This window comes from Dipodomys merriami, unplaced genomic scaffold, assembly GCF_024711535.1.
Source record: "Dipodomys merriami isolate MVZ:Mamm:240054 unplaced genomic scaffold, mDipMer1.0.p SCAF_92, whole genome shotgun sequence".
NCBI lineage: Eukaryota > Metazoa > Chordata > Mammalia > Rodentia > Heteromyidae > Dipodomys > Dipodomys merriami.
Genome location: NW_027206535.1, coordinates 4,276,427 through 4,292,447, shown reverse-complemented (window position 1 = coordinate 4,292,447; position 16,021 = coordinate 4,276,427). Strand labels below are relative to the sequence as shown.

The 16,021-nt window shown below is 58.7% G+C and overlaps 1 protein-coding gene across 3 annotated transcripts; it reads right to left on the bottom strand.

Annotated features, from left to right (window-relative positions):
* Positions 1-587: 587 nt before the first annotated feature.
* LOC138821479 (zinc finger and BTB domain-containing protein 7B) lies at positions 588-15,116 on the bottom strand. 3 transcript variants are annotated; one of them, XM_070013745.1, is made up of 4 exons: positions 15,066-15,116; positions 14,809-14,909; positions 2,306-3,492; positions 588-1,535 (listed from the first exon to the last, which is right to left on the bottom strand). In XM_070013745.1, exons 3-4 carry the CDS (start codon positions 3,484-3,486, stop codon positions 1,070-1,072), a joined length of 1,647 nt encoding a protein of 548 aa, XP_069869846.1. In that variant the 5' UTR covers positions 3,487-3,492; positions 14,809-14,909; positions 15,066-15,116; the 3' UTR covers positions 588-1,069. The 3 variants fall into 3 exon arrangements, with proteins under 3 accessions (XP_069869846.1, XP_069869847.1, XP_069869848.1); XM_070013746.1 differs by lacking the exon at positions 14,809-14,909 and having other exon boundaries at positions 15,066-15,084; XM_070013747.1 differs by lacking the exons at positions 14,809-14,909; positions 15,066-15,116 and adding an exon at positions 7,454-7,477.
* Between the last annotated feature and the right edge of the window lie 905 nt (positions 15,117-16,021).

The following is a 16,021-nucleotide window of genomic DNA, read 5'->3' as shown; positions in this document are numbered from 1 at the left end:
AAGCGAGTAGCTTGCCCACCGCCCTGGCAAGGGGCGCCAGCTCCATGGCCAGAGAGCACGAAGCCAGCTCGCAGGGGTGCCCGCCCGTGCAGGGCATGGCCGCCAGATGGCGCCAGCCTGCCCGCCGGGCTCCCCCCCAACCCCTCACCCCGTCCCACACCCAGCGCCCGCCAGCCCGGGGGCGGCGTGAGTCAGGGGCGGCAGTGGTGGCGGTGGCTCCGGCTCGCACCTGGGCGGGGAGGAGGAGACGAGGAGAGGGTAAGACGCAGCCCCAGCCCGCCCTGCCCTCTGGCCCTGGGGAGGGAGCGGCGGGAACAAGACATTCCCTGCCTGGGGACGCGGGAGGGGAGGGAATGGGAGGGGAGGAGCAGGGAGGGGAGGAGAGGGGAGGCTCCCTTAGCTGGGCGGGCCCTCCCCGCTGCCCCCAGGGGCGGGCGAGCCAATCAGGCCACCCCGCCCCCTTCTTCTCCAGGACCCCATGACTCAGCGCTGGAGCAGGGCGGAGGGGGACTGGGATGGCTCCGTCCTTACAGGCCCAGTCCCCCCAGTCTTTCAAGTTTTTACCTTTCTTCCCCCCCACCTACCCTTCCTTTGCCACCCCCCCCCCTTTGCATAATTCACTGTCAGGAAAAGGGAACAGAAACCAGGAAGGAGGGGTCTCGGAAGGGAGGGGCAGTCCTTCACCCCCTGACACCGCCAAAACCCCAGGAGGGGCATGGGAGTGGGGCAAGGCTTTGGTCCCAAGCCCCAGACCCCTAGAAACCCGCATAGCCGAAGTGGGACCCCACTAATCAAATACATTATTGCTTCTACTCCCCAGGAGTAGCTGGGGACAGGGACCCCAGCTTTACAATAGAGTTGTAAATATATACATAATATCTGGGGGAGCACCTGTGCTGCAAAGCCTCCGCTCTGAATTGGAAAGAGGGCTCTGGGGAGAAGGGACTGACTGATGTCAGCAAGTCCCAGTGCCCCCCACCCCCATCCCAGCTCTGCCTGTCCACGTTCCCATTGCTTGGCATGGGTGTCCCCGGCCTTGTGCTGCTCCAGCCTGGCCACTCGACCCTCTTTAAGAGGACTCCATGGCACCTTCAGCCTGGGGTGTGGTGGGTGTCCCCTCTTCCTCCTCCTCATCAGGGGGTCCAGGGGTAGACACGGGGGGCCCTGTGGGGGCTGATTGCTCCCAGAATCGAGCCAGAGAGAGGCGGAAAGTGTCCAGGTGGCCATTGGAGAGGTCGAGGCCAGCAGGGGATGGGGTGGCTGTAGAGGGCGGTGGGTAGTGAGGTGGTGCATCGTCCTTGCGGCGCCTTCGGGTGCGAACCTCCAGGCAGTTCTGGCCCTTGAGGTGGCGCTGCAGGTGGTCCTCCTTGGCGAAAGCCTTGTGGCACAGGTGGCACTCATAGGGCCGGTCCCCCGTGTGCAGGTGCATGTGGTTCTTGAGGTCGTAGCTGTGCAGGAAACGAGCTGGGCAGTGTGGACACGAGTAGGGGCGCTCTCCTGTGTGCTTTCGCATGTGGATCTTCAGCTTGTCGTTCCTGGCACATGAGTGGGCACGAAGGGGACAAGGGAGATGTTCAGGATAGGATCTCTGGTGCATTCTGGTCAGGCTCCCTGGCCACATCCCACTCACCTCTCACTGCCTCACTTACCCCCCCCCCAGCTTAATTTGCTACTAGCCACTCCTCCGCCTGAAGCCTTTTTGACCAGCTCCTTCACGACCACCCCCTACATATTCTCTCTCTCTCTCTCTCTCTCTCTCTCTCTCTCTCTCTCTCTCTGCCACTCCTGGGGCTTGAACTCAGGACCTGGGCACTGTTCCTGAGCTGCTTTTGCTCAAGGCTGGTACTCTACTATTGAGCCACTTCCAGCTTTTTGTTTACATGGTATTGAGGAATTGAACCTAGGGCTTCATTCCCTTCTTTTTCTTTCTTTTTTTGTCAGTTGTGGGGCTTGAACTCTGGGCGTGGGTACTGTGTCTCAGCTCTTCAACTCAAGGCTAGCCCTCTACCACTTGAGTCACAGCACCACTTCCGGTTTTCTGGTGGTGCATTGGAGATAAGAGTCTCAGGGACTTTCCTGCCTGGGCTGGCTTTGAACTGTGATCCTCAGATCTCAGTCTCTTGAGTAACTAGGATCACATGTGTGAGCCACCAGTGCCTGGCTCATTCCCTTATTTCTCTTGATCTCTCTTCACATTCCAGAAACCCACACCTGTGCTAGCCCTTCTAGAACCATGTTCCTCCACTCAGATCCTGTACCTCACCCCGCCGGCCTGTGGCAGGCCTTTTCTTCCCTTGATGCTCACCTGGTGAAACGCACACCGCAGACCTCACAGGCAAAGGGCTTTTCACCCGTATGGGTCCTCATGTGGCGTGGCAGTTTGCCTGCCCCGTGGATTATTTTATGGCAGACTGGGCACTCCTGGGGCATCTGGGAACGACGTTTACGCACCAGCTTGTCTTGGCCATCCAGGCCTGGTGCCAGGGCGTCCTGGTGCAGTGAACTTAGGTAGGCCATCAGGTCTGGATCAATAGCATCCTCATCTGAGCCCAGCTCCTCTGGGGACAGTGGGGGTCCACTGCCCTGTGCTAGCCCATAGGCTGAGGGATATGCCAGCTCTTCCTCTTCTTCCTCACCCTCAAAGGGCTCATAGCTCAGGGACCCCTCAGTAGGTGAAGCAGTTCCTGTGGGAGGGCTGTAACTGTCCCCCAGTCCACTGCCCCCGCTGCTGCCCACTCTGCCCACCACCTCTTCTTCCTCGAAGGCCAAGGGATTGGTGGGCACTATGGGCACTTCAGGTACCTGGTGGTTTGCCCGAGCCCCCCTGGTCTGCAGGAAAGCTTTTCGGGGCTTGCGACTGCGGCGGACAACAGGCCGAGGTGGTGGTGGTGGTGGTGGTGGTGGGAGGGGCATCTGTGGTGGGCTATCTCCACCATTGGGAACTCCTGAGGCGGTGGCGGTGGCAGTGGCGGTGGCGGTGGCGGTGGCAAAAGCCTCCAGGTACTGTCGGGCTCGCTCACAGTCATCTTCATCAGGGCTGGGAGCTTCTAGCCCACTGCCTTGCAGGATCTCCATGCAGGCAGCGATGACACATGGGATCTCCAACAGCCGGGCAGCCTGGAGCACAGCCGGCATGTTGGCGCTGCTGGTGGTCAGCGTGGCTGTATAGGCAAATTCAAGCAGGGCCCCCAGTGCTTCTGGCCCTACAAAGTCCAGCTCACATACACCAGCCCCGGCGGCTCCAGCGGCTGTCCCACCCCCCCCAGCCCCTGTGACAGTCCCACCACCGCCCTCAGTGAACAGCTTCTTGAAGTAGTGGCTACAAGCAGCCAGCACAGCCCTGTGGGTGCGGTACTCAAGGCCCTGCGTCCGGATGGTGAGGTCACATAGGTGGCCCAGCTGGCGTTGCTCATTGAGGCAGCTCAGGAGCTCACTGCTGTGGTCTGGGAATGGGATTCCAATCAGATCATCCTCAGGACTCCCCATCTTCTCCTGCAGTCAAGTAGACAGGTAGTTAAGAGTGTTTGGCCTAGCAAGGGGGTTTGGGAAGGGGTACCAACATTGGTCAACACTTACTGAGGGGTGGCTACATGCTAAACACTCTTCTAAGTGTTTTATACTGATTTAATCTCCAAACCCCTCTAAGAGGTGATTATCATGCCTGTTATACACTAGGAGACTAAGGTTTGAATTTGTGAAGTAACTTTCCAAGAAAAGTGCAGTGTGGGGCTCTACACTAAGCTGTGAGTCCTGTGTCTACATCCTTCATCATTGTACTATTCGGCCTCAGGAGTCCTGCCTTTCTGTTCTTTCCCAGAGATCTATGTACTTCTTCTGCCTCAAATCCCCATCTCTTCAGAAGAAGCACTGGGTTAGCAGGTAGGATGCCAGGGTCCTGGTTTAGGCTTCTGGGAAAATTGGCTGAAAAACTCTGGTGGCTATATCTGGCCTTAGTCCTCTGAAAAGTGGATCAGTTTGTGATAGATGGAGTTGCCTTCTAGCTCAGGTGGGAAGCCAACAAGAGAGTTCAGATTGACATTGGACAAGGTCTGCTGGAGGCCAGGCATGACCAGGTTCTTGCTATAAAAAAGCAGGTAGGTTAATATACTGTAATACACTGCAAACAAGAGATGATCATGGTCTTTCTCCTTGGGCTGCTCCCCTTGCCACCCAAAGTTCATGCCCCCTCCCAGATCCCCCTTCTAGAGGATAAACAACTCCCAGGTCTCCCCCACACACACACATACATCCTCCCCTCCTCCAAGGGTGAGGGAGCAGCCACCCTTTGCTGGGGTGTCACTGGCGCGGGTACTTCCTGCCCCGCACAGATAAGCATCGCCCTCGCCCCCTCCCCCACTGCCAGTCCCACTCTCAGTTACCATACCACTGCTCCCCATTCTAGGAAGGCCCCCCCATTCCCTTAATGTTACTCAAGGCCCAGTCAGTGGCCAGAAGGAGTGGGAGTAAGGGGGTGGGGGTAGGGCAGAGGTTGACATGAGTCTGGCCTAGAAGCAGGGCTTCAGATTCTGGCTCTGCTGCTACCTTGCTGTGTAACATTGGACAAGTCATTTCTCTTTTTACTTTCCTCAGCAGTTCAAGGTGGGGGTGGGAGTGGAAGCACCAAGGGCTCAGCCCTGACATTTTGTGGGTCTGGAGCAACTGGAGATAGTTTTGGGGCCCTGGGAGAGCTGGACTCTGGAGTTAGCCAGGCTCCAGTTTGAGTTTCCATGATCTTAAACAAATGATTTTATCTCCCAGATTCTTTCCTCGTCTACAATATGGGATAATGCCAGCTGACCCTTGGGGTGGTAACCAGGGATAAAAGAGCTCAGGTGTGCCACCATGTCACACACAGTAGGGGCTCAGTCAGTGGTGTAGCCTAGGTGTAGCTTGGAGGCAGATTCTATATAGAGATGGCCGCCGCCATCCTCCTTCAAATCACCCCCAGGGAGCCAGTTACTAAGGAGCTACCTGACCTTGGACAAGTCACTTCCTTTCCTGAGGAGGCCTGTTCCTCATGTGTAATATTAAAGGCTAGCCTAGATGATCCTTAGGATAAGTCTCTAGGACATTCTGTCAGGGTCCTGTCTGATTAGCTGATCAGCTCTGGCCACTGATGGGGAAAGTGTGTTTTGATTTTTTTTCCTGGGGGGCGGGGGAGGTGGGGAAGTCAAGGGCTACAAATTTCCTCTTTAGGACACAGGAACTGCATTGTCTGTCCGTCTCCCTGCTCACTACCTTTACCGCAATGCCAGGGCTCCTGTGAGAAAGCCTTGAGTGAGCAGCACTCACAGTCTGTCTTTGCTCCTAAGTCACGCCTAGGTATCCTTCAATCACTTGTTCCTTCAAGTCTCCAGGCCACATCTATCCCTATCCCCTTTGGTTCTTTTCACTGTGCCCATGGTACAAGTAACAAATGGACCTAAGACTTAGAAACAAACAAAACCCAGGTGAGTTCGCAAAGGTGGCAGTAGCTGTGGTGTAAGAAGCAGTGGGCACCCTCCTGAGCCCAAAAGGATCCTTCCCTCCTAAGAGGGATGGGTGGGGCTGTCCTCTCTGTCCATTGGCAGAGAGCTAGGCCTGGCAGGCACGTGGCTCACTCTCTCCCTTCTCCCCTACCCACCCCACCATTCCAGCTGCTAAGCCCGCCTCTTTTCTCCAACCCCAGGGCCAGTCTCCATGGCAACTTAGTGTGGCAGGGGATGCTGATTGGCTGACCATGCTGTCAGGTCACAGGCTTGAGCTGGTTCACAACCAACTTACACAGGGCTTGGGTAGGGTGGGTGTTTAACCCCTTAGGTCCAAATCCAATGCCCATCGTCAAGAGGTAGCAAGGAAGGAGGAGAGGCCGAGAGGACACACTTGGGGAGGACAGGTGTTCATTTGACTTTCCAGCTTCTGGGGAACTCCCTCAGCCCTTACCCAGGGCTCTGGCACCAATGTCAGCAGAGGTGCCACCTGGAACTATAATGGTGCCAACCAGGCCAAGGGGGCACTCCTAGCACCATCATTTGGGAGGGGTAGGCGGGGTAGAAGCCTTCCCCTTCTTTCTGCCAGGGTGGGGCACTGTTACCAGGGTGCCCACCCCACCATGGGCATTCTTCCCACCTCTATATCCCGGAGGGCCAAGTCCCCCAACGCCCCATGAAGGCGGCCCATCCCCACCCAACTTGGCATGCCCCCTCTTGCTAAGACCTTGTGGGCATGGGTGTGTATGTTGGTTAGGGGGGGCAACTCTGCCAAGGAACCAGGCAAGATCTGTCTGCCTAGTGGGGGAAAGAACTGGGGGCCCCACCCCAGTGCTCCCCTCTTTCCTGCCACCCCCCCAGGCTCCCCTCATTGTCAGGCCTGCTAGACCGGCCAAGCCAGTGGGCAGCTCTCTTGAAACTGGGCCTTGTGTCAAGCCTGCCCCATCTTTGGTTGGGGGAAGACTTGAGGGTAAGAAAGGTAGGAGGAAGCAAAGGTGAGAGCTTCCATAACCTGTCCCTCAGTGTCTGAGGACACTTGTCAGGAGGTGTCCACCACTAAGAAATCAAAAGATAGAGGGTACCAGCTGAAAAGAGAAAGGAGACTGAACTCTTTCCAGGTGCTGACCTCAGGCACTGTCCAATGCAGGGCTGGGGGGCACCAAGGCCAACACTGCTGGCTTGAGCCAGCTGAAGGGCAGGGATAGGAGGCCCTGAATGGGGCAGCTGAGTAAAGCTGGCCCCCCTTCTCCCCACCCTGGGGATTAGGGGACTGAGGCTTAGTGTGGGGGGCAGCAGGCGGAACCAGGATTAACGGCGGAGAAAATAGATATGGGCCTGAGACACAAGCGCATGGAGCCCCCCCTCTCCCCAGGCTCTGCCAGGAAGCCTGAGAGGGGCCTGGCCAGGCTTCACTTGGGGCAGCAGGTTGGGGTGCAGGAGGACGAGGACCAGGCTGTGATATCTTCCTGCCAGGGGTGATGGAGAGGCCTGAGGCCCTTCCCAATACTCCTAGTGCCACCCCTCCCCCTTACTTCTTTCTCCTTTGCGTCCCCCCCCACCCCACGCCTCAGGTTCTCTTCCTGTTTTTTTAGGAGTGAAGTTTGCATGAAGACAGGGCTTTTGGCCTGTAGCTATACCAGGGGTTGGGGGGGGGGGGGATACAGATTTGATAGCAAGTACAAAGTCCTCAGGGACCCAGGAATCCTTATTCCCATGTTACCAGACCCTTTCCAAGGGCCTCTAGGCTCAGAGGCCACCCCTGTCAGGCCCAGTTGGGAAGACAGAGTGAAGGGGCTGAGCCACATGTCACTGGAGGACTGGAAGGGAGAAATTTGAAGGCAAGGTCTGAAGAAATGGTCCTCTGCCCAGGGATGCCCAAGACAACCTGCGGAACTCCCCCTGCCCCTCCAGGCTTCGGCATGCCTTCCCCATCCCCCAAGTGACGCTTCCCCCCTCCTCCTAACCTCACCACCCCCAGCACTCACACTTCCTGGGGGCCGAGGCGGGGAAGAAAGACCGCAAGCCACGAAGGGGGAAGGAGGCAAGGGGAGTTGGCTGCTTCCCGGTGTTGTGGGGGTTAAGCTTTACCCCTCAATCCTGCAATCCTGGCATGGGGGCCCCTGAGGGAGACCTCAGGGTACTACTACATTTTCTTTGCATGACACCAGCTCTACCCCACTAACCCCTTACATCAAGAAGAATAGGAGGGAGTTAAAAGATGGCGGAAGATGGAATGGGTGTCCTCATCCTTGCCACCTTTGTGTACCTCCTGACCATCCAGCCACCCCTTACTCTTGGCCTTTCTCTTAAAGACTCCTCTTTCTGTCCCCTTCCTACTTCTCTGACCCTTGTCCTCTCTAAGATTTATTCCTTGCTTTACTTCATCAGCCCTTACCATGCTCATCAACCATACCTATCCTTACTTAGGCCTCCTACTAGGAACCATGGCCAACACTCATTTCTCGGTTCCTATCTCTTTTCACTCAAGCTATCCCCATGTTCTCCACTTGCCTCTGCTCCAAGCAATCTTGTCTTCTCCCTAGGTAAATGTGGGGTTGAGGGAGTACAGGAATACAATCAAAGCCCAGGGCCTGCCCTCCAAGGCCTTTGGCCATGAGATGACTAGGTTTAGGACACCCAAATCTGCTCTTCAGATAAAACAAGGGACTAAAATTTGGGAGCCAGTTGAGAATAAGTGGTGGAGGGGAGTGTTCAGTGAGAGCGGATGTGGGGTGAGGGAGACAACCGGTACCTCTCTGCCTGTCAGAGTTTCCAGTCCTGGAGCTACTGGACTTTCCCAGGAGAGGGCCCACCCTGGACCAGGCAACTGTCCACTTGGGCAGATCCTGGTCATCAAGGCTCTCAGCAGGGTCTGCCTGGGCGGTGCTAGCTCCCCTTAGGGCCTTAGGAGACAGCACAAGGTGCCAGGGTCTACCCTGTGCCCCCCTCCCCCCAGCCTAGTGTCTCCGGTTGGGCTGGGTAACCGAGCCGGCTGGTAACCCCACACCCGCCAAGTCGCCAGCAGAAACCTGAGCCCCCCAGCCCCAGAGGACACCCCAGCCCGATCCCCAGAGCCCGGCTCTCTGCCAGCCTGTCCAACCTCCTGGCCTGGCCCAGCAATCACTCTGCTCCTGTAGGCCCCTTCTTCTGCCTCTCCTGGTCCTCTTGCGTCCCTTAGACTCGGAGGCCTCCCCACACTCCAGCTCTTCCGATCCTCAGTTCCCTAAAGACTCCAGCGAAATCTGGGCACCCTTCTTCCTAGCCTGTTTTTCAGTCCTTCCCTGACCCTTGGCCAATTCTAGGCCTCGGAGCCTCCCCTGGGGCCTGACCTCGGGAGCCAGAGCAGAGCCTACTCACCTGAACGCTGAGGGGCCTTGCCGCAACTCCTCCTGGCCCCTGGGGGCAGCACGTTGGGAAGGGTGGGGGGAGGGCCAGGCTGGGGGCTGAGGTAGGGTAGCTGTTCCCCGCTCCAGCTACCTCCTTCAAAGGGGCCGCCCACGACCTGGCCCAGCCCCTCCCCCCTAGAGCCTTAACCCTCTGGGTGCTGCCCCCCCTAGCCTGGAGGGAGGGGTTACTGAAGGGCTGGCAGTGTGGGAGAGGGCCCGGAGTCTTTGCCTGTGGTGCCCAAAGCCCCAGTTGTCCCCACCCCCGCCTGTCCTTACTCAGTCCTAAAAGGGGAAAAAGGTGAGGGGTAGGAAAGGTAGGAGCTGGGAGTACAGGAGGACAGAGGTGAGGAGGAGCAATGGGAGAGGTTGCTGGAGGTGGGACCATGAGAAGGAAGAAGTAAGGGGCGGGGACAGATGGCAGCAGTGGCCAAAGAGGGAGGAGGGGAACCCTGGACAGTCAATGCCAGGCGTGACAGGTGCCCAGGTCCCAGCCCCTTAGGGCATGTGGGATTAGAGGACCACAAAGAGGCTCTACAGACCCCACTAGGCCCCTTGTCTACCCCCTGGGAACTGTCCGATTTCTCTCCACCCTGTACTGGGCTGGGGCCCTCAGGGGCTGGGCAAGGCGGCACCCCGCCCTCCCCATAGCCTCACCCCAAACCCACTCACATACCACAGTTCCTCACCCGGCGCCAGCCCCTGCCAACCAGGCCAGGGGGCAGCACTCATGCCAGCCCCCAGTGGCCAGGGGGACAGAGCTGGCCTGAGTGGGGTAGACAGATGGGGGGAGCTGCAGGCACCGAAAGAGGAAGGAGCTAGGAGGGGGCATCTGCTGGGAAGCGCCTAGCCCCACCCCTTGCGCAAGCTGCTGCCACCCTGGCCGGTTGGGTGGGACCCGCCTGGGCCCGAGGGGCAACTCAGGAGGGCTCTGAGCCACAAAGTTTCACTTAAATAACTCCCGGGGTCCCTTATTCCCAGCAAAGGGTACTTTGGTAGCCTCTAAATACTAGGCCATCCCAAGTCCTGCTAGACTGGGGGGGAACCACAGAAATGCCCCCTAAAGTACCCCCTCCTCTTTTCCCCCAACAGCTGCTGGCTCAATGCCGCTGGCCTGCTGCCCCTCACCAGCTCCCGGCCTGGTTGGCACCTACCCACCAGGATGCTGGCAGTCCTGCCCTTCTCTCTCCTACCCCCCTGCTCCCAGCACCCTATGCCAACTATGGGCCTGGGGTGGGGGAGGGTTACCCCTGAGCCTTAGTGCCAGGCAGACAGGCTCAAGGGCCCTAGGCCCTACAGATAAAGGCCAAGACCCTGTTCTTCGGCCACCTCCTTAAGAAGTAGTGGAATGGTCAGGTCAGTGCCTACACTGGGAGAGCCTGGAATGTTCTGGACAACCCATAATCAATTGCCAAAGGCTCCATGTCTCAGGGTGGGGGCCAGTGTCTCTTCTGCCACCAGGTGCTGGCCTCTTGGCATTCCCTCCACCCAAGCAAATGCTTGGGCACCAAAGTCCTTGCAATGCCTAAGAGTGTAGTCTAGGGCCTGCAGCCTGTGAGGGAGTGGGGTGGGGCTGCTCCCTGCCCTTTGATCCCCATAAAGGGAGGGAACCAGCCTGGAGGGCAGGGGGCAGGAAAAGAGTTCATGGGGCCCCTCATTCCACTCTTGCCAAGGGCAGCAGAGCAGGGTGTGGGCATCTCTGGGGTGGGGCTCTAAGGTGAGGATGGGTGGCATGTTAGGGGAGCTGACTGGCTGTTAATCATGGGTAGATAGTGTCTGTCACATGGACACGGAATGACAAGAACAAAGTGGGAGGAACACACAGGGTACCCATGTTGTAGTCTATCCCAGTCCTGTCTTTTACCTTATCCAGAGATTCTTCCAGACTCAGACAACTTGAAAGCTCAAGGACTACAACTCCCAGTGTACACCACAATTGCTTCATGTGTACCTTGGGAGTTGTAGTTCCCTTGAGAAGGCTTGGGTTCTCTACTTCCTTGGAGCCTAGTTGGTAGGGTGGGGAGGGCAGAGGACTTGGTCACAAATCTCCAAGGGGGCTGTCTCTGAAGGGAAGATAAGAGACTATATAGGCCCAAGTTGGGGAGAGAGGACCCCTGCTCCAGGCAAAGGGGGGTGGGGGAGGAAGGAAGGAGAGGATGTCTGTTGAAAGGGGCATATGGGTGGGGAGGAGCTGGGGGGGGGGTGGAAACAGGAAGGAAACTGAAGCCAGAGACATGAGGTCGAAAGCAAGGGCTTGGGGGAGCCCCACTCTGAGGACTGGTAGGGACTGGGAAGGCATTTCCCCCTGTCACCCTGGCTGGAGGAGGCATAAGAGGACTTAGTGATGCTCATTGGCAGCAAATAGATATATTCGTGGGGGTCCCTGGCTTCATCCGCCTGCCATCCATCCTCTTTTTCACATGGTATCCTCCACCCCTGAATCTGGCACAGTTATTTGCTAGCTGGGAAGCTCTGAAGGCTAACTGAGTTCTGGGAAAGCTAGAAAGTAAAGGAAGGGTTGGGGGCAGACTAGGGCCAGGCCTTCTGGTAAGCCCCATTGAAGCATATATGAGGTTAGGTCAAGGTATGAGATCAACAAAGGAGCAGGCTTGTAGCTGGGAGGCTTCAGGAAAAGAGAACTAAGATTCCAAGGCCACCTAGCTACCATCTATCTCAGACTTTGGGACAAGAATCAGAAGATTCTTCTCTGATGTCCCTGAGGAATCTACTAAAGGTAGCTTTTCCTCTAGGCCAGGCAGCCTGTGAACATTAAAAATTACATCTCAGGGGGGCAGTGGCAGCTGGATATCTTTCTCTAGCAGAGATGAGGGTCGGGAGTAGACAAGATTTCCTCTGAGGACACTTTTTCTGGGCTTCCCAAGGCTCTGTAACAGATGCTAACAAACCTATACAAAACTCCTGGCAAGATATGAACCTGGTTGCTTACAGGGTCTTTCTTGCTACCCAATCCCTCAATGCTAGATGACAGTATCTCTATCCCCTTCCCCCTAGTCCCCCAGGCCCGCCTTGGCAGCTGGCCACTTGTGTGTTGGCAGGACTGGGGGGCGGGGGGGGAAGAGAGCAGCGAGGCAACTTCAAACTGTCCGGGCAAAACGTCAAGTTTACTCACGAGTTTACTCAGCAGAAGGAGGGGGAAGAGGCCAGAGCGGGCACACCCCATGCCAGGGTCCTATCCGTCTGCCTGTCCCCACCTTCCTCCCCCACCCTCCTTTAGAGCCCTTGGCCCAAACAGGCATAGGCCCCAAGGCCTGGTGGCAGGGCAGACTTAACTCTGAGGAAGGTCAGGGAGCCAAGCAGGCTGAAGGCAGGAAGCTCCTAAGCAGGCCCAAAGGCTTCTCTATCAGAGGGCAGTGCCCTGCCTGGAGCCCATTTACTCCCCATCTTGGAGCCTTGGCCTTTGGCCAGGAGAACTGGGTCTCTCAGCCATCAAGAAGTGGGCAGTACCGAGCCAAGCCTCCTCCAACTAAGCAGTCCCTTGGGTAGTGACTTATCATCCCAAATGTCCAGTCCTAGGCTGGACCGCAAATACCAGCATGATGCCACCTAGAACAGAGACTGGTTCTCTTAGTCTTGGCTTGGAATGGGGGGCTAGTACCCTATCTGACCTACTTCCCTTTCCTCCCCACCTGCTTTCATTCTCTGAATCTCTCCCCTAGCCTTTACTGTCCCCACCCCAGAGGCGCTCCGCCCCCCCATGCCTGCTGGGTCCCCCTCCCCCACCCTTCCCCAGGGTGCCAAGTGCAGGCACACAAAGGGCCCGATGGTGCATTGTTAGCCCAGCCCCCGCTGCCCGCCGCGCCCTCCCAGGGCGGGCACTAAGCCAAGGAGGAGCTGGGGGCCCTGGGTGCCAAGGGGCACCATGGAGAAGGAGAAATAAGTCAGCACCTGTCTCTGAGATACAGGGTCCATATTGGTCAGGGCTGGACAGGGATGAGAGGGCCCCATTAGAGCAGGCCTGTCTCCTTGATACCTGAGCCTAGTGGGCACTGCCTACTTTCTTCCCAAGAGCCCCTTTCTGGAGGTATTAACCCTTTCCTGACCCCCGTGCCAAGTCTGGGGGTGTGGTACCCAAGGGAGAGGGCAGTGTCTGGGGGTGCCAGTAGGCAGCCTCGTGCCCACAGCAACCATGTAACAGAGGCACTCTGGGGGAGGCCAGGGTCCCGGGGGCCAGGGACAGGAGGCACTGGCAGAGATTTCTTCTTATTTCATCAGCTGCTCCAGGGGGAGCCCCCTGCCCTTCTCCCCAGTTACCACTAAGAACTAACTACCACCCAAACCTAGTTATAATATGTTCTTCTCCAGCCTGCACATCACTCCTTAGGCCTGATATCTTCTCCCAATCTGATGCCCACTCCATGCCAGCTCTGTCAACAGTGCCAGGAGGGTACAGGGGTGACCAAACCAGTTGGTGTGTTTGGGGCACAAGGAGGCCACCCCATAATCCTCCAGGCCTTGGCTCTCCCCGCCCCCCCCCAGCACTCCCTTAAGGAACAGAGAGTTCCCATCTGGTTTAACCCCTCACTGCCCAATTTGGTTACCCCTGCCCCTGATAAATGCCTCCTTCCTCCAGGAATAAGTTGGGGGAAGCGGGAATAGCTGTGCTGACTCATTTCCATTCTCAGCTGCAGTTAGGGGTCTCTGAGGCCTTCGGGCGGGGGTCAATTCAAGAACGCCCTCCACCTGGCCCGGAAGCCAGGACAGCCTGCTGGTCTCCCCCTCTCCCCAGCACCCACTTCCGGTGTCCCAAACTAGGTCAGCAGCGCTCGTTTCCTGTGGGTCAGCTAGCACCGGCGCCTCTGCCCCTCCCCTGCTCCGGACCCAGGCTCCCCGCCTCCCCCCCACCCCCCCAGGGCGCCCCGAGGTCTCACCACGTCTCAGCCGCCCTTTGATACATGGGGGTTGTACGGGGCGGGGGGCAGGAGACCCGCCCTCTCTCCAAACACTAGCAGGGCCGGGGCGCCTGGGCAGGCACGTGTCCGGGCACAACCCGCTGCCCACGCTACCCCCCCCACTCCCGCCCCCCCCCCCCCGCTCTGACCGGGACACGTCGCTCTCTTACTTGGGGTGGGGTGGGAGGAGGGGAGAGACAGCTGGAAATTGAAAGCAGCGCCCCCCGCCCCTTTGAATGGCAACCCCCAGCAAGCGACGCACATTAGGTCCCACCACATAGTGGCGACCCCCAGTTAGGGAAGGGGCAGGTGCGCCCGCGCCCGTGGGGAGACGGGAAGCTAGGTAGGAGAATTCTTCCCAGTCACCCACCCTCGCTCCGAGGTTCCACGGGCCAGATCGGGCTTGGAAAAGGTGGCGGCGGGACTGCAGCCCGAAGGCAGGGAGTGTGACGGAGGGTCGGGAGGGAGAGGGTCGCCGGAGGTGGTTCCGAGCTGGCTGCGGAGCCCCACTACCGCAGGAGTGAGTGCGCGGCTCGGGAAGCGCAAGAAACCGAATCGTCCAGCCGGTAACTTTCCCCCAAGCCGCGGCTCCTCCGGTGCCCCCCCCCCCGCAACTGGCCGGGGTCCAACCCGCCGCGCCAGGGGGCATGGGGGGGGGCGCCTTGTCCTAGTTAGAGTCCGTCAGCGTTTCCATTCCCTTAATTCGGTCGGGTCTGGGGTCTCCCCTTAAAGTCTCAAAAAAGACTTGGGGAACACTCAGCGCCGCCTCACCTCTCCATCCCGTAGCCGTCACTCAGTTTGGTCTTAAGAGTAGTGCAAAGTTTCTGGGGACCCTCCGCCCAGAGCTGGGGAGGGGGCACTTCCTTCTACCTTCCAGTTAAAACCCATTTCAAGTACCCGGGAAAATACCGGGAAGGGGACTGCTGGGAATCTGGTCTGCATGTGAGGGTATTGGGGGGTCCCACGCACAGGACGGACTGAAGGACACTGCAGTCGTCTCGGGTCTAGTGGACCCCAAGCAAGGAGACAAAAGTGGGGAGCACTAACCTCTCGGCCGTCAGGTCCGCTGGCTGGAGCCGTTGAGGCGCAGGGTGTGGGAAGAAGCGCGTCCCCCGCCAGGCCCGGGGGCTTGGGGCCCTGCTCCGGTCCTGGTCAGAAGGCCGCGGTCAGTCGCTCGCCGCTCGCTGCTGGGGGGCTCCTCCTCCGCCGCCCTCTGCCTCCTCCTGTTGCCCGCCCCCCCTCGGCAGCCGAGAGCCGTACATTCACCTGGCTCCCACCCGCCCCCCCCTCAGGGCCCGCCTCACCTGTCCTGCTGTCTCACCTGTCCTCCCGCTGGCTTTCCCCCCCATCCCTCCCCTCCCTCCCCCCGCCCCCTGCCACCCCCCAAACTCCCCCCCACACCCTTAGCAACACCCTCTGTCACTTCCTGGTTTTTCACCCGGCCCCCCCCGGCCCCCCCTCCCTCCGCCCAATAAGGACATAAACTTCAACCCCTTAGTCCAGCCAGTCCCTGCAGGGCGCAGACACGTCCCTCCTTCCTTTTTTGCCCCCTTCCTCCAAGCTCTTATTTTGCTTTCCGAGTCTTTCTCACCCTCCTCTTTTCCCCTCTTTCCTTTTCTCTGTATTCCTTCACCTGCCGCGGTCCCTTCTCCCTCTACCTCTCTCCTTTCCAGCCCCTATCTCTCTCGGTCCACCTTAACTAGAGCCCCGCCCCCGTCTCTGTCCAGCCCTCTGTCGCTGCTCCGCTCCGCCCCCGCCCCGCACCGCCCTAGCAGCTTATTGGCCGGAGCACCCGTTCATCCTAAACGGGTCCCGCCTTAGCGTTCATCCAGTGAGGGGGCGGAGCAGAGGGGCTGGCCTGAAACCTGAAGGGGAGGGGGAAGGGCAGTGTCCGCTGCGGCCCTAGGAATGGAGCAGCCCCTCTGGGGCTCCCTCTCTTCCAAGAGGGGCTTTTATGGGGTCAGCATCTCGGGAGGGAAATATACGAAGGCATAAGGATAGACTGAGTAGGGGTGAACACCTGGTGTGTTGAGGGCTGGGGTCCCATGAGGGGCTATAATCAGGTCAAGGGCCCCTGGAGGGAGGAGCTGGCGGGCCTCTAGGCCTTCGGCTCCAGCCCCTACGCCCCACCCCACCCCCTCAGAGGGAGTGGGGGAGTTGAGGTTGCGAGCACCCAGTGTCCCTCCCCACGCGTGATGGCGCCCTGCGGGGAGGGAACGGCGCCCAGGGCAAGCAGCCTCTGCGCTCCAGTCCGTGCCCG

Bases quoted from the DNA above. Each gene is read 5' to 3' on its own strand.
- LOC138821479 (XM_070013745.1), bottom strand. From the start codon at position 3,486: ATGGGGAGTCCTGAGGATGATCTGATTGGAATCCCATTCCCAGACCAC. The intron at 1,536-2,305 runs GTGAGCATCAAG...CTCATGTGCCAG, and splicing joins TGCGGTGTGCGTTTCACCAG to GAACGACAAGCTGAAGATCC.